Raw genomic sequence first — 25,716 nt, forward strand, 5'->3', positions numbered from 1 at the left:
GAGTGGCCGGCCGACCAAAATTACCCCAAGAGCGCAGAGACGACTCATCCGAGAGGTTACAAAAGACCCCAGGACAACGTCTAAAGAACTGCAGGCCTCACTTGCCTCAATTAAGGTCAGTGTTCACGATTCCACCATAAGAAAGAGACTGGGCAAAACGGCCTGCATGGCAGATTTCCAAGACGCAAACCACTGTTAAGCAAAAGAACATTAGGGCTCATCTCAATTTTGCTAAGAAACATCTCGATGATTGCCAAGACTTTTGGGAAAATACCTTGTGGACTGATGAGACAAACGTTGAACTTTTGGAAGGCAAATGTCCCGTTACATCTGGCGTAAAAGGAACACAGCATTTCAGAAAAGAACATCATACCAACAGTAAAATATGGTGGTGGTAGTGTGATGGTCTGGGGTTGTTTTGCTGCTTCAGGACCTGGAAGGCTTGCTGTGATAGATGGAACCATGAATTCTACTGTCTACCAAAAAATCCTGAAGGAGAATGTCCGGCCATCTGTTTGTCAACTCAAGCTGAAGCGATCTTGGGTGCTGCAACAGGACAATGACCCAAAACACACCAGCAAATCCACCTCTGAATGGCTGAAGAAAAACAAAATGAAGACTTTGGAGTGGCCTAGTCAAAGTCCTGACCTGAATCCAATTGAGATGCTATGGCATGACCTTAAAAAGGCGGTTCATGCTTGAAAACCCTCAAATAAAGCTGAATTACAACAATTCTGCAAAGATGAGTGGGCCAAAATTCCTCCAGAGCGCTGTAAAAGACTCATTGCAAATTATCGCAAACGCTTGATTACAGTTATTGCTGCTAAGGGTGGCCCAACCAGTTATTAGGTTCAGGGGGCAATTACTTTTTCACACATGGCCATGTAGGTTTGGATTTTTTTTTCCTCCCTAAATAATAAAAACCATCATTTAAAAACTGCATTTTGTGTTTACTTGTGTTATATTTGACTAATGGTTAAATGTGTTTGATGATCAGAAACATTTTGTGTGACAAACATGCAAAAGAATAAGAAATCAGGAAGGGGGCAAATAGTTTTTCACACCACTGTATACATATATATATATATATATATATATATATATATATATATATATATATATATATATATATATATATATATATATATATATATATATATATATATATATAAAACACAGGAATCATCACTAAAAATTGCCACTATCAGCTTATATACTAAATTATCATTGACCCTAGTTATAGAAGAGTTGTACGCCATCACATTTACTGAACCTGTGCCTGAACTTCAGCAAACTCATTAAACTTGGTGTGTCAGCCACCAGCCACCACAACCACCAGAGGGCCAAAGGAAATGAATCATCTGCCATTCTCTCCCGTAGTCCTGCTACATTAATACTAAATTAATAGCACTACATATCCAGTAGATGGCAGCAGCAGGTCAATTTTGGGTCTTATTTAAACTGCTCGCAAGGAATGGCAATTTGAAGTAATGGCCTTCTATGAAAATGGCTTTTCATCTTTCCAACCCATTACAGTGAAATGTCATACACCACCCTTTAATTAAAAGTTTAAAACCTGTCAATTTCACAGATAGGCTAAATAACAGGAAAAATATATATGTCTTACTGCATCGATGAGGAGGTAATGTGTCAGATCAGCTTTTCATTTATTTTGTGCATGTAATGTATATTTTAAAACTCTTCAAATACTCTACTTAATACTACAGGTTCTCCAGCTGGCCACAACTTATTTGGATTCATGCATTCCTTCGAGGAAGAGCTTATTAAGGCTAAATACTTTGCATTTCACTAAAGAGAAAGATCAGTATTTCCCTTTTACAGGTAGCCTACAATATAGAACTCGATTGGAGCTCAACACCCCCTTTGATGTTTCTAAATAGTATCTTTATCATGATCAGCTAAAAAAGCCACCTTGTGTGGCAAAGTCAGTTTTAATTTTTTTACTTTCTCCCAACGAAAAAAGACCAGCTTTCCAAAGATCTGGCTTGGCAAAACTATACTTGTCATCTAGCTGTATAATTTTCTAATCCCACTCCTAAGCTTCACTTAAGAACAGAGTTCAAAAGAGAGAGAAAGAGACAATAAAGTCCTTTTTTTAAACAAACCAGGAGTGAATACAAGAGAACAAATTAATGTTTAACATATTCTGTTTAAGAGCTATATAATAATCTGGGCCTCACAGTGGGCTGGTATCCAGAGTTTATTCTTACTCTGATAACCCACAACCATAAATTGTATTAAAAGGTTTGATAGTGTTATCCTGTGTTATTTTCAATAAAACTACAGTGGTACCTTGGTGTACGTCCTTAATCTGTTCCAGACCCTTTGACTTATACCAAACAGGACGTATACCAAACAAATTTTTTCCATAAGAAATAAAGGGAAAATGATTAATCCATTCCCATGAAAAAGAATCCTATTGTTATTGGCCTATTATACGTTGATGGGGTTGTATAAAATAATTGAAATACTGCTTAATACTAAATTACATAAATACAAAAGCAATTAGATGAAATAAATAAAAATTTAACCTCACTTTACTTTTTAATAATGTCTTTGTTTTTCACAATCATAGATACTGTCGTTCTCGGCATACGGTATGCAGCAGCCATTTCCTGGATACGCATGCCACCTTCATACTTTTCAACAATCAATTCAAATTTACACAAAAAAAAAAAAAAACACAAAATCATGTGAAAATTCACAGAGAGTTATAGTGCGGGTTGTTCACTGAATGCTAGCAACTAGCTCACTTAAGCTCGTGGCCAATCATGGCTTTGTCTCGAGAGAGGTAAACAAGGGTAGCGCGCGTTGTTCTAGCACGCGAGTCGTATTCCAAACAAAGGTTGTATACCAAACAAAATTTTTTGTGTCCAAACAGGACGTATACCAAGTTGGACTTATTCCAAAGCAGACGTATACCAAGGTACCACTGTATATGTCTATCTTCATAGCATCATGGTTAAAAGAGCAAACAGTAGTGATACAACAAATAGGCATTGCTACTGCATCACTGCTCTAGAGACCCGATATTAATTCCAGGCCCAGTCACTGTCCGAGTTCAGCATTGTCTTTATGAGATTTTTCTTTGACGTTCAAAAGACCACATAAGTTAGCCCTATAAATGTTATTCACTAGCTGTTCAAATCATTCTTTATGTAGCTTCCACTTAATTTAAAAGGCGGAGTGTTGGCTCTTAGGCTAAGGATCAGCGCTAGTATCTGGAAGGCTGCTGGTTCAAATCCCTTTACTGCCAGAAGGGATACTCTCCCTTGGGTTTATGAACAAGGCCCTTAAACCTGAAAACTGCTCCAGGACACTGTACAATGGCTGACTCTGCTCTGATCCCTAAAGGTCATGCGAAAAGATAATTTCACCTCGGGAATTAATACACTATTCCAAATACTAAAAAAAAAATTAAAAAAAATTAAATGCTGCAACAGAAATCACCAAATGAACTAGGAAGCACAAGCATATAACTTCCATTCATAAACCTTTACTCTGGCTTCCACTTAAGCTTGGAGCTGATTTGAAAATCCTTCTTCTTATATATGAAGTTGGAAATAGTAATTTATCTGATCTTATCACTACTTACAAAACATAGTGCATATTCAGATCTCAAAATGCAGCCTACTAAAGATTTCAAAGAGTAACCTCCTTAGTGATATGTTTAACCCTGGAAAAATTAGCCAAAAACATTTCATTTTTTTCAACACAAAAAATGCAATTATGTGTAACAGAAACATGTAAATACTCAAACATCAGCATAAACATGGTAGCAGAGATATGTCTACTGTCCACTACACAGTGTGCTTGTTTGTGCACTGTCCTTATAATAATTTTTCTGTTGTTTACACGTAATAGGGTAGAATATCAGTGCCTTCATTTCTTATCTGGGGTCTTTAACCTGGATTTGTGTTTGAAATCAACAAAACCACCCAAAACGTAATCTTTTCCGGATAAAACTTTGTAACTTTTTCTACATTTCCTCTAATTAACAAAAAGTAAAAAAAATCCACTAGTTTATAAGCTTCTAAAAACTGTTTATCTGGTCAGGTCTTTAAGGTTACTTTTGGCCCACCATTGACTTTATAATGTTTTTTCACAACTCTTGAAATAATCTTAAATGTCATCTTTTCAGCTGAGAAATGTTAAGGCTTTTAATAAAGGGACCTAAACTTTACAAAAAACTTACAAATGTTACATTTTTCTACAGCTGCTAAACATTTCAAACATGGTGATATCCTTCTGGTCAATGTTGATCCACCATATACTTTAGAGGATTTTATTGTGTATTTAGAGGGTTTATGTATTAACAATCTATAGAAAGATCGCAAATAACATCTTTCAGTTCAGAAATGTGAAGGATTATAGTAAATCTGTTACAAAACTTAAGATCATCTCTACTACAGGTGAAGACAATTGGTTAATATAAGGGGTGAAAAGTTTGAAATCCAGGGCAATTACAACAGGAGTGTCAGAATCAGCTCCAAAAAGACCCATAAGACATAGCACTGTGTCAGCATGTGAAGGCATTGTAAGGATTGAAGATTGAGAGCAAGAGCAGGTTACCATCTCTGCTTTACTTGATTTCATTTTTTATTTCTATATATTTTCTCCATTTCTATATTATTAACTTTGTATGCACAAATTCAATGACTAGCTGCTGTTTATATCTCTGTGGTGAGGTAATCCATCCTTGATAAGATGTATTGTTAACTGATAAATTCAAAAATGTTGCTTCCATTTTCCAAATAAGGTGACAAACAAAGAAGAATCTAGCAACCCAGATTTTTATTATTATATATTATTACAATTACATTTACTTGTTTTGTTATTTCATTGTTATTAATATATGCTATTAGCTTGCAGACTTGTACAAGACAATCTATAGCTGCTGGGTCCACAAACCATACTTTACAAGGTAAAGACCGGAGAATGAGGCCCCAAGATGTCTTCATTTAACTCAAAAAGCTAGCAAATGCCAACAATGTAAAGTTTGGTACAAGATGAAGGAAATCCTCCTCCCCTTAATATTCTCAAAAGTAAAGCTTCTCCATAATTGCTTACTGGAAGAATAAACGTACATACGGTAAAAGGTTTGCTTTCATTTACAAGCACCTTCACTAGATTATTTACTGTATGGATAAATCTCATGCTTCCTTGTAATGAATGTTGTATCTGATAAATGAGTGCTCAGTTTAGTCTGCAATATAGATAAAAAAAAAACTTGGAATGGGCCAGCTCTTATGTCACTTCAAGGTGCAAACAAAAATGAAGGCCAATCTGTCATTTCATATTTTATATACTACATTGTCATTTACAGCAAGCCCTATACAACATATATTAAACAAGATTTACCAGTCTAAAACAAAAGTCTATTGCAGACTGGCAGAGCTGTGCAGTAGCAGGCCTTTGGCATGGCAAATTATCTGGCAGACTTTAACAAAAGTGATCATTGGCAGGAAAATGATACCCTGTGGTAATGAAGAAGCTATTTAGTAGTCTCTAGTGGTGAAGATTTCATCTTAGTAGAGGTGACTAAACTGAAAGCTACACAAAAACAAAATGTATACAGGGTAACCAGACTCTAAGATAATTAAAGACGACACAATTTAGGATGCCTTGGGATTAGGTTTCTTCAGCCATTGTTACAGGAAATGCACTAAAATAAACAGCTCATTACGTAACTGAAGTGACCCGATACCCTCCTTTTTTTTATAAGAAGTTTTGGTTTGTTGCTTTTTTATCATAGAAAGCTAGAAGGTTACAAACCATACATAAACATAGAAAGACCTTTTGTGATTAGGCAAGAATGTTCAGAGGCATAAATAATGAATCATATAGCAAAAATATAATTGCATCCTTCTATCCATTAACTGAATGTGGTGGGCGAAGAGTAGCTCATCACAGCAGTAACAGTTGCAAGGCAGGAATGAACCCTGGGTCAGAAGCCAGCCAATCACACTGGGCTGATTTATGTCACTGAGATATGGGAGGAATAAAAAAAGGATAGAATGTGCAAACTACATGCAGACAGGGACAAAGCTGGGGTCTAAAACCAGTCCTTTAGAGTAGGCAGACAGCTGCTCTTACTGTTCTGTCATCTCAGTACAGTTAGAGTTCATTTATTTCTAACCAAATAGTAACCAAGCATTTTCTTTGTTTTACAGAATTCAGCTTTTTCTCACTGATGAAGGAGCAAGTCCAAGAGGCTACTTTGTGTCTCCAGTTTCAGCATATTCTGTAAAATAGAATGCCAAAAGTGCACCACAGTCATGGTGAATGCAGACACTTCAAAATAAATGTATGCAGGCCTATGGTAAATGTTTGTAATGCATTTCACTCTAGAAAGCTACAGTATTTAATCAAGCATGCAGTCTTTATTTGATATATCAGTTTTCATCTTGTCTCTGTCACGGCCATTACAGTAACATTTATTTATTTATGCAAAGTGACTTACACATTTATAGAGCACTGTATAATTATTTCTATATTTCTGTCATTGGACAGAGGTGGGTTAAGATATGAGCTCAAGGACACACAGTAAATCAGGTGGGGATTAAACTGGCAATGCTGGGTCCTACAGTCAAACATGTCAGGAAGGCAATCTGCAAATATTCATTCCTTCAGTTGGTAAATCCAGCCAGAGAGCACTGCATACGCCTGAAGGATAAAGCAGGAGCCAGCTTTGAACAGGACACCACTTCACTGCAGAGCTCACAAGATACTCAAGCTCATTCTTATAGTTAAAAAAACAAAAGAAAAATCAACCCAAGGTGCACAAAAGTAAAATTGACAAGGGAAGAATGTGCAGACTCCACACAGAGATTGAACTCTGGAATACTAAGGCAGCAGATTACAAGTAGGTCTACTATTATAATTGCTGCAAAAAAAAAGAATTATTTTAATATGAATAATAAATCATTTTAAGCAGGACACTCAAGCCGTACTGACTATTGGATAACGAAAATGTGGCAGAACAAGTTGATCAAACAAATAAACAAACAAATAAGAGATTTGTTTCACCCAACAACTCTAAACTAAATTAAGTCAAAACAAAAGAATATGGTCCTCAGGATAACTTTCAATGGTTATAACACAGCAATCTCAATTTACAAAAAAGGGACATATATCCAACTAGGATGTGTCAGGTTTCAGAACAAATCACAGCACAGAAACTGCACTCGTTAAAGTAGTAAATGACTTGCGAGTGAATGCAGACAGAGGCCATTTATCTGTTCTCATCCTCTTAGATCTGAGTGCTGCATGACAACATTGATCACAATATTCTTAGAAATCACCTTAGTCAATGGGTGGGCCTCTCTGGCAGTGTCTTAAATTGGTTTGAATCCTACCTGGCAGGTAGAAACTTCTTTGTGAGTTGTGGTAATCACATCTCAAAGACACGTGATATCCGATATGGTGTTCCACAAGGCTCTATCCTGGGTCCGCTGCTCTTCTCAATCTACATGCTTCCATTAGGTCAGATTATCTCAGGTTACAACGTGAGCTACCACAGCTATGCTGATGACACACAGCTGTACTTATCAATAGCACCTGATGACTCTGACTCTTTCGATACACTAACACTATGTCTTACTGGTATTTCTGAATGGATGAATAGTAATTTTCTCAAACCAAATAAAGAGAAAACTGAAATCTTAGTAATTGGCAATAATGGATTCAATGAGGTTATCAGAAATAAACTTGATGCACTAGGATTAAAAGTTAAGACGGAAGTAAAAAACTTAGGGGTAACCGTTGACCGTAATCTGAATTTTAAATCGCATATTCATCAGACCACTAGGACAGCATTTTTTCACTTAAGAAACATAGCAAAAGTTAGACCTCTTATATCACTGAAAGATGCTGAGAAATGAATTCACGCTTTTGTTTTCAGTAGACTAGATTACTGTAACGCACTCCTCTCAGGACTACCCAAAAAAGACATAAATCACTTGCAACGAGTGCAGAATGCAGCTGCTAGAATCCTAACTGGTAAAAGAAAATCCGAACACATTTCTCCAGTTTTGATGTCACTACACTGGTTGCCTGTGTCATTCAGGATTGACTTTAAAATACTGCTTATGGTTTATAAAGCCTTAAATAATCTCGCTCCATCTTATATATCGGAATGCCTGACACATTATATTCCAAATCATAACCTCAGATCTTCAAATGAGTGTCTTCTTATAATTCCAAAAGCTAAACTTAAAAGTGGTGAGGCGGCCTTCTGCTGTTATGCACCTAAAATCTGGAATAGCCTGCCAATAGGAATTCGCCAGGCTAATACAGTAGAGCACTTTAAAACACTGCTGAAAACACATTACTTTAACATGGCCTTCTCATAATTTCACTTTAACTTAATACTGATACTCTGTACAGTATGTTCAATTCATCACAATAACTATTCATAGTGGCTCTAAAATCCGTACTGACCCCAACTCTCTCTTGGGTCTCGTGGTCTGGAACCCCTACAGATTTTATTTTTTTTCTCCAGCTTTTGGAGTTTTTTTTGTTTTTTCTGTCCACCCTGGCCATCGGACCTTACTTATTCTACGTTAATTAATGTTGACTTATGTTTATTTTTTATTGTGTCTTCTATTTTTCTATTCATTTTGTAAAGCACTTTGAGCTACATTTTTTTGTATGAATATGTGCTATATAAATAAATGTTGATTGATGTGATTACTACAGCAAGGCTTTGAAGCTTACTGTAAAGGGGGGTGTGGGATTACAAATAAAAAAGTTTGCTAGGTCTACTTTATGTCAGATGATACAAATTATTATTTTATCAATCAGTCTACAATCCTCATCTCACCTATGGTCAGGAGCTGTGAGCGGTGACGCAACTGTTGAAATCAAATGTATGGGAGCAAAGATGAGGTTGCTGGGCTTACTCTCCATGATAGGATGAGAATCCCAGCAATAAGGAAAGGGCTCAGAATAGAACCACTACTTCTCTAGATCAAAACAAGTCAGCTGACGTAGTTTGGGTATATATTTAGAAAACTCCTTTTGAACCTCCCATGGGTGGTCTACAAGGCACAGACCAGTGGGAAAAGATCCAGGACACCACTTTACGACATGCCCGGAATAACTTACTCTTGCTCTGTTCAACAAACTCACTTTGCATACGATTCTAACACCGTGACAGTGTTTACATTATTATCTTTATGGCTGACTGTTATAAAAATAAAAAGTAAAGGAGAAATACGTGAATGTTTTGTTTAATTTGTTAAAAAAACTAATCATTGCTATGAAAACATTATGTGATAGTCTTACCATGAAAGTCAGCACACAAAGACAAGCTAAATGTCACTAAAATGCTGTCATTTACATTGATAAGAAAACTACTATAAACTAATAAACTTAAAAGGAAAGAGCAGGCGTAGGAATTAAGTACGAAGGAGGCTGAGGAACCTGCCAGTTTTAAAAAAAAAAAAATTCCTTTAAATGAACCATTGAGTTGTCCCGGTCTGTAGAGCAGATGTTGATATTTGAATTAATTAGTATTTATTACCAAAGTGCTTGATATCTACTGTCAAGTGTTCATTTTGCTGTTTTGCCCCCACTGACTTTGTCACAATAGGCATCTTCTGCTCCATTGTTCATAATACAAAAACAGATACCCTGTATGCGCATGTACCTGTATAACATTCACAGAGACATTTTGTTCATGTTTGCTCTATAACTGGCATAATTTGGCATAGCATGGCCACGCTGCCATCTAGTGCCTCGTAGCCATGTAAGATTGTAATGGAGAATATTTATTAAAGCAGCATTATATATTCAGATGCTGTGTATCCTGCCATGCAGCTGGCACCAAGATGAGTTTCTGCTCAAGGTCAGGCTTGTGTCTGTGTGTGTGTGTTTGTGTGTATAATGGGCTTTACATTACACTCTGTGATTCAATCACATTTCATTTGCAGAGTAAAAGGTTTTGGTTTAAAAAGTTTTAAGTTATTCTGTATACAAATCTTTTTATTACTTATTATTTCAATTATTCACCTTACTATTATTATATACACACACAAGAGAATATATAAAGTATATGTTATGTTTGCATACATATAGATACTGAATATAATTAAAACAGGTAACAATATGCATTTTTGAGGTATTTACATTTTAAGGTAAAGCACTTTTAGCTACATTCAATGTATGAAATGTGCTTTATATATACATTATTATTATTATTATCATCATCATCATCATCATCATGTTTGCCTAACAATTCTAATTTTATCTGTAAATAGATGATCCAAGAGTTTTATTATCTGATATGATCCTAAGAGTTTTCTTATCTGGAGATCAATACTCCTGATAGGGTTACTAATGGCAAAGTGGTTTAGACGAGGCGCCAAAAAACAACAATCCAAAATTTACCAGTTCTGGATCAACAAGTGCTTGGAAGCCAGATAAACCACAAAGCCTAGTCAGGCTCAGTCCAAAAAAGGAACATGGAGCCACTACAGTACATGGGCTCATCACTTACAAGGCTAACTGTGAGGTTCAGGAACAGCATCATTAAGGTGGTGACGATAGACCCTGACATACTAAACATTGAGAACGAAAACTGACTGTTTGTGATAATATGGAACTTGTACCTGAGTCTAATACCAGATATACACCAATATTGACCTCTATGCACAGTGCTGGCTCTGGGCTTTTGGGCTGCCCCTAGCAAGAGGCATCAACCAGGTTTGGGAATACCTATAAGTAGCTTTCTGGGTACTATTTACAATCTGAGTTTGCTCCAGTTGTTGCACCACAACTTTAGTTTGTTGAGTGGAAAACTTTGGTGTTTACATATATGTACCAATAAGCTATTGAGAGTATTAAGCCATTTTACAGAAATTGAATTTTGTGCTTAAAAGTGCACCGAATACTTATTCTGTACTCCGAGCAGGAGGAAATGAAGAGATGCCCAAAGTGGCGTGATTGGGAGGAACGGCCTGTCTAATCTGATTCCATGATGTGAACTGTTACTAGATTGATGCACAATTCGTGGATTGTCTACAACAAACACCATCTTTGAAAACAGCTGCTGCACATAAATACCGAGCACTATTTTACCGAGTTCCAAAGATCAATGATTGACATTGTAGATATGTCATCTGATCTAAGGACATACTGTATCTTCTACTGTATGTACATGGGTAAAGAGTTGTGCTGAGGTAAAAGGGAAGCTGTTAAATTGTGGAAAGATACCTTCTATGTAATATACTGTAAGCAGGAGGGTCTCCAATGTGACTGAGAAGTACCATGCATTTATTGAGGCCATGGAGAATGATTTTTCAGATGGCCTCAAAGAGTTTCCAGCAAGCCATTCAACAATTCAAGAAGCAGAAGCAGAGGCGGGACATCACCCAAACTGCTCTGGGGAAAAGTTGACCCTAATGGAATATGTCATCAAGACGTGTACGGATCACAGAGAAGAATACCTAAAGTTGAGTGGGTGTGTACTTATCAAAAGGAAACAGTGCAAGACACATTGGGCTGGGTCCACCTCTGTGGCTGAAGTAGTGTTAACAAAGTTCCATAGTAGCTGGTCCACAAAGGGGGGTGAGAACTGACCTGAAATGCTGAAAGTATTGCAGGGTTATTTCAGCTAAAGTGCCACTTCAGTTTAGCATGGAAGGGAGGAGAAATGCTTTGAGACTCATGTATTCAGGTGGTAGTCCACATTTTTAAACAAGGGGTCTAAAATTTGCATTCCAGTTGCGATGGCTTATGCACTGGTACTGGAATGGAAACTGTGGAATATTTCAACTTCTAATTCAAGAGGATCAATGAGAAATCAGCTGTGGGAGTGGAATAATGAACTCAGTTTTTGTCCTGGATCATGGGAGTTTGTCAATCTTGTCTACATGTACTTGGCCAACTTTGAAAAAGCTCCCGACTATACATCCCATCACATTTTGACTTCCACGGGCACAAAAGGCAGAACCAGGACATGCTGCAGGGTTCATACAACTTGATTTTTCTTAAAATAACCATATATTTCCCAGTAAGGTTGGAAGAAAACTGTACAGGATAGAGAAGCTAACCCAGTAGGTTGCAACCATAACCTTCACTAGGAAGGGCAGAAAGATAATAATGATGACGAAGGCAGAATATATTAATGAAAGATGAGGAAGCACAACACTGTTTCTGCAATGGGTAAATTATTTTTGCACCTCAAATACAAGCAAAAGGAAAACATATCAAAAATGAAGACACCCCAAGACAGATATGAAAATGTCTCATTAAGAAAACCTAAGCAAGTCACACAACAGCAGCATTTCACAGACGGCTGATACACATGTCATTTAAGATCTTCAGAGTCAAAAAACACCCTTCCTCGGGAAGCATGGTATACTTTTATTTTCTTGTAAGGATGTCAAAAAAATTTCTGAAACTTATCTTAAACAGCACAACCTTGCGTCCTTAAGTTCATTGGAACAAAATCTTAGATTTCTATCATCCAAAGAAAGTGCACTGCAAGAGCCAAGCCTAATCCACTGCAATATATTGAGCACTTTTTATTCCCATAGATACCCCCTTCTTTGAGGAGATTGCTCTTGCAAAAGCATCTGTGAATATGAATAGATAAGAGACTGTCTATTCTCTTCTGTGACTAGCGCATGACTTAAGATAAATACTGATTCTAGTCATGTATGGCAAAGGGGTCCCCAGCAACAGTTTATCAATGCTATAGATATTACAGGGAGGATGGCGCAGTCTCCCGGGAGCCTAAAGCTGCTACAGTCCTGCATTTCTGCAGAGGCAGGCATGATGCTCTTTGTTAGATTAATATAGGCTACATGACCATCAGCAGATTTCCAAAGGAAATTTTGGCAGCTAAATGTGCAGACTTCATAAAAATAAACAAACACACACACACACACATATAAAATCTGAAGTACTTATTATTTGAAAATGTAAATTGTTTTAAACAGTATTACATTATGGGAGTAATAAAACTAAACTATTGATTCAGATAATAATAATGAAAATAATAATAATATAATTGTACTCTATTCTACTCTCCTAATAATAATATAATGGTAATGTTGTGTAATGCTATGTGTTTTTTCTATGTCTCATGACATTGAACTTTTTCAATGAACATCTTATATTTATTATTACTTGGACACTGGTATCCTCAAAGGTGTTTAAGTGATAATAGTAATAAAGATTATTGTACATTATAATATCCCATATATGGGTTATTGCCAATATCGATCAGACAATAATGGACTGTCAAGTAATGAATTATTTGAAGATTGACAGAAATATGCATGTTGCCACTTGACATTTGCTAGCAAAATGATACACATTATGAATACTTTTGGTATTAGCAATAATTACAAACAGCAGAAGAACCAAGGATAATGTTGAGAGAAAAAAAAAACACCAATCCCAGCTCTAAAAGCCCAGGCAGAGGTACTGTCTCTAGGATGGCAAAAAGGCCACCATTGCTCCATCCTGGAACAATGCTAGAGAAAATTCATGATAGTAAAAAAAAAGAGTTTAAAGTCCATACAAGCCATGTTTGAGTCTATAGGTTGCTACAGACTACTAAGGTTACATTTAGACTGCTGTTAAAAAAAACTCAATTACGATTTTTGTCTCTTACCCGATTTTATTCGACTGTTCAAATTAATTTTGTAGGTGGTTCAGCTCCATTATGATTGTATGATCAATATTTATCTGGAGTCCAGAAAATTTATAAAAATTAATTAATCACACAGATTCAACCTAACAGAGACTATGAGCCACATGCTGACTTCAAGCTGTTTACGGATCAGGGTGTCTGTAAATTTGTCAGGTTACAATAGCAAGTGCTCAAAGATGCTTTAAGTAGAATCTTCAGTGCCAAATCTGTACATAGAAACCTATGGAAGTGAGACAGAAGCCAAGGCCAGTTGGAATAATATGTGGAGACAAAATAGCAATTTGACAAATTCAGAATGCTGAGGGGCATTTGATGATAGGAACATCTGTCTGCTGGACTGTCTTTGTAAAACACTTACTTGAGGGCAAAATTTCAGAATACGCAAAGCCCTGTCCTATACTGGCAGCCTTTTCTTACTTTTAGCATTTCACATTTCTCTAAAAAAAGACTGAATCTGTGTCACAATGAATGATAAAAGAAATTACCCTATAATGGCAGTATATCTGAACTTTTGCCAAGGTAGCTCTCTATTTGACCTGCCACCTAAACAGGTAACTTACAGTGATGGTGACAGTACAATCATAATTTTATCGTGCAGGTCTACAAATGATAAATATATACAGAAACATGAGATTTACTGATGAGTCCACATTAAACTCACTTTAGCTTGAGAGGTCCACAACAGCCAAATTAACATATTGCTTCTATAATGTATTTTTAAGCTATTATTATTGAGCTTGAGTTGCAAATAAATTCACAAAAAGAAAGCAGTTTAAATATTGGTCTCAACCTTCTATTTTTTTTTTCTTTTCTGACAAAGTTTAACAGATGCTTCACCTCATTTAACAGAACTACTCTATGTAATTACAGTTTATCAGGTTTGCTGAGATTTCATTGTTGAGAGGAGGAGAGAAAGCAAGAAGAATGAGATTCTGGTATGCCAGGGTCTTTTATATTAACCTTTTGGTTGATACAAGTTACAATAGTTTTACAAAACAATGAAATATCCCTCCCATAAGCTCTGGTTTGGGACTGACAGGTACAGTATCATGGGAGATGAGCAATGGGAAAATCTGGCTGACAATGAAAGTGTTGCTGCCTTTGATCAGTCATGTATGCGGTGAAATGCTTTCATTCATCATCTCATTAAGGATCTTCTACTTGGCAGATTTGGTTTTCAGTTACTCCACACAAAACAGTATAAGAAAATACTTTAATGTGACAAATTTAGCTGTTATAGTAGGCTTGGGCAACATGGCAAAAACAATATCTTTATATTTTTAAGCCTTTTATTGATACCAATGCATATCGCTATAGGTAGGAATTATGTAATGTTTTCTTAGTATATTTTATTTAAAGCAACCTGTTTTTCTTTAATACTGGAGAACAGGTGCCCGAGAAAAAATGTACTCTTGTACTTAATACATATTGTAATGAACTTATTTTACTTCACAGAAGATGCAATAAGTTTCAACATACTGGATCAATGATAAGGGAGAATATAGACTGTACTGTATTTAAGAAATATTTAAATTACTGAATCTTGCTTAGCAATGGCACACACAAAACCTGCAAACAAAAACTGAGAACAAGACCAAATGAACTGATGTACTGATGATTGTATATCTTTTTTTGGTAACTCTTATTAGGTACTTATAAAAATTGGGGCTGGGTTGGGGACTTTAAGTATATATAAAACATAAAAGTAACCCCATTTCTTTGTGCAGGCAAACTCTTATCTGGAATACTCGCTTTTTAGCTATCATGCAAGTTTTTTTCCAGAAACATGATGAGTCTATCTACATATTCTGGTTACAGGAATGCTCTGAGGCATGATACAATATTAACAATAGTACTAAACATCTAGAAGATGAGAAAGGACGTGCAATATCTTATTTTTTTGAGATAACAGAATAATGTTTTGATTAAAGGCAATATCATTAGTTATTTTTGTGTTGCTTGTTTCCTCGAGATAACACAATAATGTGCTCAAGATCTGCAGAAAATTAAACGTAACCTTTGCTTCTGGAAAGCTTGCTAACACATGATAACAGATAATAACGACGATAGCAACTAATGAAAACTCGGGTGATACATACACTAATCTAAGTCTATTTGCATTTTTCCAAGCAGTGTAATCATGTTGGACGATTTATTGCATGTCTGCTTTGTATTACTTTGTGTAAAGCTATAACAAGCCAACGTAGGCCAACGATTTCAGTACCGACATCAAAAATTTTGTTTTCTTGAGATTTTAAGAAAACAATAACAAAAAGTAAAACAACATTTGGCAAAGAATGTGATGTAAGCTGTATCTGGGGTTGATGGTCTCAAGCAGCTATTTGAAACATGATTTGTATTCACTGGTGACAAGGATCAAATCTTTAGCTATATGGTAAGTAATAACAGCAGTTAATTCTGCCCATTTAGCACTCTTGTGCTGTTTTGAAGTTTGGTTTATTCAGCATAGTGGATGGAGTGCCATTTAAGGTGCTGAGAGCACAATTTACGAAATACCTTACTTTTTCTACATCTGAACTCTTAAATCCAATCCATCTCAACACAAATGAGCTTTCTGGAATAAAATCATTGCCACCCTCTATTTCATTTCTCGACTTCTGCTACTTTACATAGGTCTTCAATGTTGCTGTTTGGTCATCTGATAAAGTGATGAGAAAACATTTGCTCCCACTGAAAAGATTGAAACAAAAATGCATTACAAGTGTCACTTATTAATTTTGATGAATATATCTCCATTATTCAATATATGACCCACCATCTGGACATACTGTACTTGTGCAAAAGTAGAACCAAGGGTAAGTTTAGTCCCACATATTGCAATGTGTTTCATTAACTTAGTCTGGGTCAAAAGGGAACCTTTAAGAATATAATATTACTTCTTCTCTCGTCCTGTCACATTATTTCTTATTTATGACAGAATCATCTGGGCTTTACATTCAAGCAATTGGACTGCTTAGGTAATCCAAAGCGGAGCTTTCTGGAGATTTTACATGAGCCAGTGACAGGAAAAGCACAAGTATGGAAGAGACTTCAAGGCTTTTCAAGATGAGGAGGGTATTTCCTTAAGGTTGGTTAAAGATAAAAGAAAGACTAGTTCATTCATCTGCAAAAAAAAAAATGTAGAACTGGCTGGGGGCATGAGCTCAAATATCCCAGTTATACAACACATAATTCATTAAAAACATAAACATTTTAGTTGTGCTGTTTCAAGAATGAATAAAAAAATGAGGCAATTCCAAAATATGATGGCAAAGCGGTCCTAGGAACTTGAAAATAAACTGAACAAGCATTCTGGTGCAGATGCTGAATTAATAATTAGCATCTGAAACTGTGCCACTTGTGAAACTTTTTTTGTTAAATAATTTATGATAATACAGACAATCTGCAGCTGTTGAACATTTTTCCTTGTTAAATTTAGATCCTAGAAAATAAACATTGATAAATGTTGTTAATTTTACATTAGTTGAAAACAAAGTTTGTTTCCCAAAAGTACTTACTCAATGCTTTTTAAAAGTCAGAATGAGCCCACCTAATGCAGAAACAACTGCAATCAGAGCTTTATTTTATCAAAAGATATTCATTGTAGGTTTGGGACTTTGCAAGATTATTTAGTTTTAAACCTTTTCCCATCTCTAGACCCAATTCTATTGCGCAAGAAATCTTTCTGTTGCAAGCATATTTTTTATTATCTATAACAATTTTGTTCAATTTAGAGTTATGAAAGAAGTATCAAGCACAAGCTAGGAACCAACCCTGAGTGTGTTATGATTGAGAACGCTTTTTAATTTTTGTCTAGTATTTGGTTGCCTTTTATCTCCCTTTTCTGTGGGGATTATGGACTATGAAGACTTTTTTTCCTTTAATCAGTTAGGTGATTTAGGTGACCTAAAAATATTTGACTTGAGAAGCCACCATCTCATTTTTGATTGTGTTTGTCTGAAGTTGCTTAACCCTATGGCACCAGAAAGTTGCAACATGACACATTACCATGAAGGCGGTATAAATGTCAACATTGTGCACTTCTTAGCTGTCCAAAATTCTGGATACAAACAATGAAAAACTTTTGCAGTGGTATTTAGTTTGTGATTAATTTTAACACTAGAATTACCAGAGCCTACGAAAAAACTCGTAATTCCGTCCCACCTTAAACTGCTTCTTAAATCCCTTCACACCTCTCCGCCAGCGCCCTTTGTCTTCTAAATGTGCTGATAAAGAGAAGCCGGCTATTCCATCCCCCCACCAATTTAGAACGTGCACGAACTTCTCTCAGCTCATGCCTTGATTGAGTATCTGGGAGTGAAGTGGAGTTTTAGAGTGAAATAATAGATCGTTGTTTGGAACACACGCATTTCATGTCTGTTCCGTTTCTACAGTAATCTGTGTCAACACATTGTTAAAACAGAAACTTTTTATATTCTAGTAGTAGATGACAAAATGTAGGCATAAACTATATAATGTATGAAGCCTGAAGTCCAAATAGCAAAGAAACATTTTCACAAGAATAACACAATTGCACTTTTATTCAAACATATAACTGCAGAAAGAAAAAGCCGCCTTAACATGCGACATTGACACCAGTTTACTATAACTGACTCCGTGGTTCAATAGATACAGCCCCCGCTTGGGAATCAAGGGTCACGGGTTCGATCCTCGCCCTCCCTTTGAGAAGTAAACTGTTCTTAGTCTTACTGTTTTAGAATAAAACATACATTTGTTTTCAGTCTGTACCAGCCGGTGCAATTTATGATCTTTGTAAAGGTTAGCTTTTTTTTTATTCACTTTTCACTCTCTCAGTCGCGTTCAGAATCAATCCATACAACCCCATCTGACACGGCTGTTTTCACTAAAGACGCGCTATAGCTCTGCAGTGTACCACGATGCATACTAACGCCCCCCCCCGGTTCTGACACACAAACGCTGGCGAAGCTGCCTTCTTCAGATCTCACCGTCACTTGCTTTTCTTTTTATTCAGTTTTATTGAGTGTTCCTGCTGTATGCTTTTTCTTTTGCACCCAGGACATGCAGAAGAAAGAATGGTAAAGACCAACTTCGCGCTATATGCAATCATCAGACACTCCCCATCTGCCTGTGTCGCTCAAACACAGGAACATATATTGGTGTAAAAGTATAACAAAAGTGCACTTTTATTCAAGTGCACTTTTTCCATCGCCTTTTCCTGTAAGAAGCAATGTACACACTTCTCTCTATGCTGTGGTTTCTATTACACACCTGAAAGAAAGAGACAATACATATGAACATATCCAGCATACAGCAACATGGGGACTGGCAGGAACACTCAATAAAACTGAATAAAAAGAAAATCAAGTGACGGTGAGATACGAAGGCAGCTTCGCCAGCGCCTGTGTGTCAGAACCGGTGGGGGCGTTAGTATGCATCGTGGTACAGCACAGAGCTATAGCGTGCCTGTATTCTGTTTCTTTTGTACTCCAGGGCACGCAGAGGAGAGAATAGTAAAGAGCAGTAAGTTCGGCGCTATATGCAATCATCAGACACTCTCCATCTGCCCGTTGTTTTGTTATACTTTTCAATACTTTTATACTGCTCAAACGGGCATGCTGAAAAAATACACGTGTAATGCCACGAAAAGTGCACGCAGACACTTCATTTCGCAAACAAAACAAGTGCACTTTTATTCAAAACTACCTGTATAACCAAGAAAAAGAAAGCAAGATACAGTAGGCGATTGATACGACATCTTGCATGGTGCAATGCTAAGAAGTGCAGATTTTCATTCCGTGCTATATAAAATCATCACATTCAAATATTAACAGTTCCCACACACCCAAGGACCGTCCTTCCTACATTTACGACACGTGTACTTGTTGCCGTGTACACACCTCTCTGTGCTATGGTTTCTATTACACTGAATGAGCACCTGACACTGTACTTTCTTCCCTGGGGGAAGGTCCCGATCAGAGAATTTCCAGTTCCTGCATAAATTCACACCCGATCTGACGCTGTTCGCTTTCAAATAATATTGCATTAGTGCGATTATATTTTCACATATATTGTCTTTCTTTCAGGTGTGTAATAGAAACCACAGCATAGAGAGAAGTGTGTACACTGCTTCTTACAGGAAAAGGCGATGGAAAAAGTGCACTTGAATAAAAGTGCACTTTTGTTATACTTTTACACCAATATATGTTCCTGTGTTTGAACGACACGGGCAGATGGGGAGTGTCTGATGATTGCATATAGCGCCGAAGTTGGTCTTTACCATTCTTTCTTCTGCATGTCCTGGGGTGCAAAAGAAAAAGCATACAGCAGGAACACTCAATAAAACTGAATAAAAAGAAAAGCAAGTGACGGTGAGATACGAAGAAGGCAGCTTCGCCAGCGCTTGTGTGTCAGAACCGGGGTTGGGGGTTAGTATGCATCGTGGTACACTGCAGAGCTATAGCGCGTCTTTAGTGAAAACAGCCGTGTCAGATGGGGTTGTATGGATTGATTCTGAACGCGACTGAGAGAGTGAAAAGTGAATAAAAAAAAAGCTAACCTTTACAAAGATCATAAATTGCACCGGCTGTTACAGACTGAAATCAAATGTATGTTTTATTCTAAAACAGTAAGACTAAGAACAGTTTACTTCTCAAAAGGGAGGGGCAGGATCGAACCTGACCCTTGATTCAAGGGGGGCTGTATCTATTGAACCACGGAGTCAGTTATAGTAAACTGGTGTCAATGTCGCATGTTAAGGCGGCTTTTTGTTTCTGCAGTTATATGTTTGAATAAAAGTGCAATTGTGTTATTCTTGTGAAAATGTTTCTTTGCTATTTGGACTTCAGGCTTCATACATTATATAGTTTATGCCTACATTTTGTCATCTACTACTAGAATATAAAAAAAGTTTCTGTTTTAACAATGTGTTGACACAGATTACTGTAGAAACGGAACAGACATGAAATGCGTGTGTTCCAAACAACGATCTATTATTTCCACTCTAAAACTCCACTTCACTCCCAGATACTCAATCAAGGCATGAGCTGAGAGAAGTTCGTGCACGTTCTAAATTGGTGGGGGATGGAATAGCCGGCTGCTCCTAGCTTCTCTTTATCAGCACATTTAGAGAACAAAGGACGCTGGCGGAGAGGTGTGAAGGGATTTAAGAAGCAGTTTAAGGTGGGACGGAATTACGAGTTTTTTCGTAGGCTCTGGTAATTCTAGTGTTAATGCTAAGAATTTCTATTGTGTCACCTCATTACTGATTTACATATTTGGCTTGCTACTGTAGAACCTTCTGACTTTTGGTAAGGATGCACACTGAGGAGGCCCCATGCAATGAAATGGATCATTTTTTAATTTTGGGGTAGTCTGGTCTACTAGGTGAAGTGGAAGAAAAAAAAAATAAAAGGTTGTGTGAAGAATTCCCATTAAAAATAATTAGATGCGTATATTAACATAAATGATTTCAGAGGCTAGATGGGAGACCCCTTTCAAAGTCTATAAACGTGCATGTATATTACAATGTAGTAAGTCTTGGGTGACCTGTTAAGTTTAAAATTAATGCTGTCTGTCCGCCTTGTCCTGTAACCAAGCAAAACACTTCTGACCTCTACTACTTTCTCACACCTACGCTCACAGCCATAGACTATTGAGGTTTATAGCACACTTGCTAACCATTCAACTTCAACAACTTTCACTCTACACTTCAGACCTCACTGTACATCTCAAACATTCTCACGTCACTTTTTTTCAGTTCAGAATACCGACCTCTTCTTCAGAAATCTGTCCGCCCAATTGGACAGTGGTGTAGTCAGTTGCTTCTGCTGCATCCTTCATTTGCTTAATGCTATTGCCAAGTGCAGCGTGGAGAATGTTCATTAGCATTATATTAATAAGTATCAACACGAAAAGTTGAATCAGTCAACTTTACATTGTTATATACATACATAGGCATACCCATACTTAAAGTGGACCCTTTCTTCATCATTCTTGAAAAAAGAAATCTACAACCATTTAAATTTCTAATGTAAGCAGATTTTAGCTATTTTTTAAAGCATGTCAAATAATCAGTACACAGTCGGTAAATATGACATGGTCAGCGATTTTCAGTCGTTTAAATCGACATGGTCCACTGACAAAATCAGCAACTGTGGTCAGCAAATCTGACATGCCCCCCTGACTACAAGGCACGTAATGTGACACTGGTTTAATATATACAAACCAGGGGGGAGAGAGAAAATAATAATTTGACTGACATGACTGTATACTTTATTATAGTTAACAGCCAAGGACTCTGGGCTTTGCCAAATTAGTAGCACAAATGTTTGCAAAAAACCTGTCAGACTCGTGTACAAGAAGGGCTAAGGTCTATGCCTGTTTGTCAGAAAAGGATTTCAAAGAAAAAGCAGAGCTTATGGGAAATCTACTCACAGTAACATGTCCCCCTGAGTGGATTGCCAAGGTATCTGTTTTCTGAGTCACACCTGTGAATAAAAAGGAAAAACACATTTGAATGGCTTTACATTAGACATCTCACCTACAATTATCTACATTTAGAGACTGCAGTCCTGTGGTTTGCTGTCTGGTACCCTTAACTAAAGCACTAGTGAGACAGGAGGCATCGGATAAAATGATTATTTTCTATTGTGATTAGTATACATAATGTTTACACGCAAGTAAAATATGCAGAATAATTTACAAGTATTTCTTATTAACAGTTCTTTAGAAATTTTTGCTCATAGCCAAAGTCTTAACCAGATTCTATTTAAGCTTCAGCTCCAGTTTCTCTTGTATTATTTGATTGTTTAAATAAGTACAGTTATTAAGGCCATGGATTTAGATGGCCAGAAGAAGCATTTTTTAAAACTCCGTACAAATTATATATATATATCACCTGTATACACACACACACGGTGGGCACAAGGAAAACCTGTATTTGTGGATTGCTTATTATGCCATTCTCCATAGGGAGTTTCCATTACTCAATTTTTTAAAATTAATTTATAGACCGCTACATGACACAATCAAACTTTACGTAAGGGACACCAGTCATAAAGCTCTGCTTTGCATGAATCCACAATTCAATTATTTTTAAACATGCACGTTTTGACAACATTTTTCCCATTTTTTATGTGTTTGCTTTTTTAAGAGTTAATAATTAACAGGCCACAGATATAATTAATGAACAAATTTGCATTCGATATTTATATAGCAGCTTTATCAAGCAAAGAAAGCATACACAGTATCAAGGGACCGACGACTGCTTTCACAATTTGCAAGTCCCAAAAACATGTTAGCAAAGTAAATGTAACGTGAATATTATGTTTCACAGCTGTGCTGAAAATGAATACATTTAGAATTATACGGAGCACTGTTAATGAATATAAAATTCATATTTGTCCACCACAATAGAATAAATTTAGTTTCATTTGACAAAGAGAACAAAATGAACAGCTGCTTTCTTTCTGAACGCAAAATGTAAACTATTACTGTTCTACCCAACCGCCCATTTCAGTGTGATAAAATTATTTAGTGAAAGAATGGCTCTCACAGAATAAACCACATACATTTTTATTATTTTATATTATTTGTTTGTTTAATGTTTATAAGTAGGTTTAGCTTTGCTAATGCTGTTTTGAAATATAATTAACACTTAACACAGGAGAACCAGAACACGAAGAGCAGCAATGATTACCAGATGGGACCTATGTGTCTATGTGCGCAGAATGTAAACATTTATAGGACTGAAACCTGAACGGAGAGTGGTTGTAAATTCAGAAAAGGTGAGCTGTTAAAAGAGATGACATAGGCCACAATTTCAAGTGCATTAAGGGAAGATTTAGACTTCAGGCTTTGCAAATAAAAAGAAATGTTAGTAGTCTTTTTAGCTACACAAATTATCACATTATATGTACACAGACCAGGGCCATTTAGGTAAATCCACTCAGTTAAATGCAAACAATGGTTCATTTCTTAGTGAAAGTCTCTCTTTGTAGAGCAAGCACCAAGGCACTGCTTTTAGTGGGGGAAACCATGGAATAACTGCCCCTTAAAAACATTATAAGGCAGGTATAGGAAGAACAACCTTGGGTGGCATAAAGTCATTATTCTTTTGTTTAGTGTAAAGATATCAAACTGTATTTTCAGAAGCAAACTGTGCTGGCTGCACCATAAGCCAATTCTGGACTCGAAATCTGGTGATGTTGTGTAAGAAAGAGCTATTGGGAAACTTTTAAAGTAAAACCTAACACAAGTTTAGTGATAATTTGAACAAATAATACAAACTAAAACATGAAGAGACTAAAGTGGAAATAATCCATTTAATCTTATTGAAGCAATGCTGCTACCAGAGAAAAAAGAGCTGAAGATCAACTGAACCTCAGTGTTAGCTGAAGTTTAAGATCTGAAACTAATTAATCAAGCATTTTAGAATAAGAAAACAGTCCTTACTGTCTCAAGAATCTCAGAGTGATACACAAATGAAGTCCTACTCTGAAGAGTAAGAGTAAAATAATTTTATCAATTTTTCAAGTTTAAGAAACTACTTCTAATTTCATCAATTGGTTAGGATCTGCCAGAAGATGACGATCAGGCAGAAATCAGCAAGCACAGTTCAGAAAAGGTGGAATGTTTTGGAAATGCTGGACAACAATGAAATTGTAAAAAGATATTGATTTGAAACAGACCTTGTTTTATGGGATCACTCCATCTACGTGAAAAAGCTGTGCACTGTCAGCGGAAATAAAAGTGTTGGCAATGTTATGTTATGTTATGTTATAAAACGATTCCCTCGTTTTGCTGGGAGACTTCAATGCTCATGTGGGCAATGACAGCGAGACCTGGAAGGGCGTGATTGGGAGGAATGGCCCCCCCGATCTGAACCCGAGCGGTGTTTTGTTATTGACTTCTGTGCTCGTCACGGATTGTCCATAACGAACACCATGTTCAAGCATAAGGGTGTTCATATGTGCACTTGGCACCAGGACACCCTAGGCCTCAGGTCGATGATTGACTTTGTGGTCGTGTCGTCGGACTTGCGGCCATATGTCTTGGACACTCGGGTGAAGAGAGGGGCGGAGCTGTCAACTGATCACCACCTGGTGGTGAGTTGGCTTCGATGGTGGGGGAAGATGCCGGTCAGACCTGGTAGGCCCAAACGTGTTGTGAGGGTCTGCTGGGAACGGCTGGCAGAGTCTCCTGTCAGAAGTAGCTTCAACTCCCACCTCCGCAGAACTTCAACCACGCCCCGAGGGAGGTGGGGACATTGAGTCCAATGGGCCATGTTCCGGCTCTATTGTTGAGGCGGCTGACCGGAGCTGTGGCCGCAAGGTGGTCGGTGCCTGTCGTGGCGGCAATCCCCAACCCGCTGGTGGACACCGCGTGAGGGATGCCGCCAAGCTGAAGAAGGAGTCCTATAGGACTTTTTGTCCTGTGGGTCTCTGGAGGCAGCTGATAGGTACCGCAGGCCAAGCGAACGCTGCTTCGTTGTTGCTGAGGCAAAACTCGGGCATGGGAGGAGTTTGGAGAGGCCATGGAGAACACTTTCGGACGGCTTCGAGGAGATTCTGGTCCACCGTCCGCGCCTCAGGAGGGGAAGCAGTGCAGTGTCAACACCGTATATAGTGGGATGGTGCGCTGCTGACCTCACTGACGCTAGGGTCGGTGGGAGGAGTACTTCAAGACCTCCTCAATCCCACTAACATGCCTTCCACGAGGAAGCAGAGCCTGGGGACTCTGAGGTGGGCTCTCCCATCTCTGGGACTGAAGTCACCGAGGTGGTCAAAAACTCCTTGGTGGCAGGGCCCCGGGTGGATGAGATACCGAGTTCCTTAAGGCTCTGGATGTTGTAGGACTGTCTTGGTTGACACGCCTCTGCAACATCGCATGGACATCGGGACAGTGCCTCTGGATTGGCAGACCGGGGTGGTGGTCCCCTCTTAAAAGGGGACCGGAGGGTGTGTTCCAACTATAGAGGGATCACACTCCTCAGCCTCCCTGGAAAAGTCTATTCGGGGTTCTGGAGAGGAGGGTCCGCCGGATAGTCG

The 25,716-nt window shown here is 37.5% G+C and overlaps 1 protein-coding gene across 1 annotated transcript in view; it reads right to left on the reverse strand.

Moving 5' to 3' along the window:
• Nucleotides 1-25,716, reverse strand: part of atrnl1b (attractin-like 1b) — a 1,075,952-nt gene that overhangs the window by 544,775 nt on the left and 505,461 nt on the right. Inside the window, exon 21 of the mRNA XM_039775615.1 lies at nucleotides 22,103-22,155. Within this exon, the coding sequence (XP_039631549.1) occupies nucleotides 22,103-22,155 (53 nt within the window). The remainder of the gene's footprint in view (nucleotides 1-22,102; nucleotides 22,156-25,716) is intronic.

The sequence above is a fragment of the Polypterus senegalus genome, chromosome 1, assembly GCF_016835505.1.
Source record: "Polypterus senegalus isolate Bchr_013 chromosome 1, ASM1683550v1, whole genome shotgun sequence".
NCBI lineage: Eukaryota > Metazoa > Chordata > Cladistia > Polypteriformes > Polypteridae > Polypterus > Polypterus senegalus.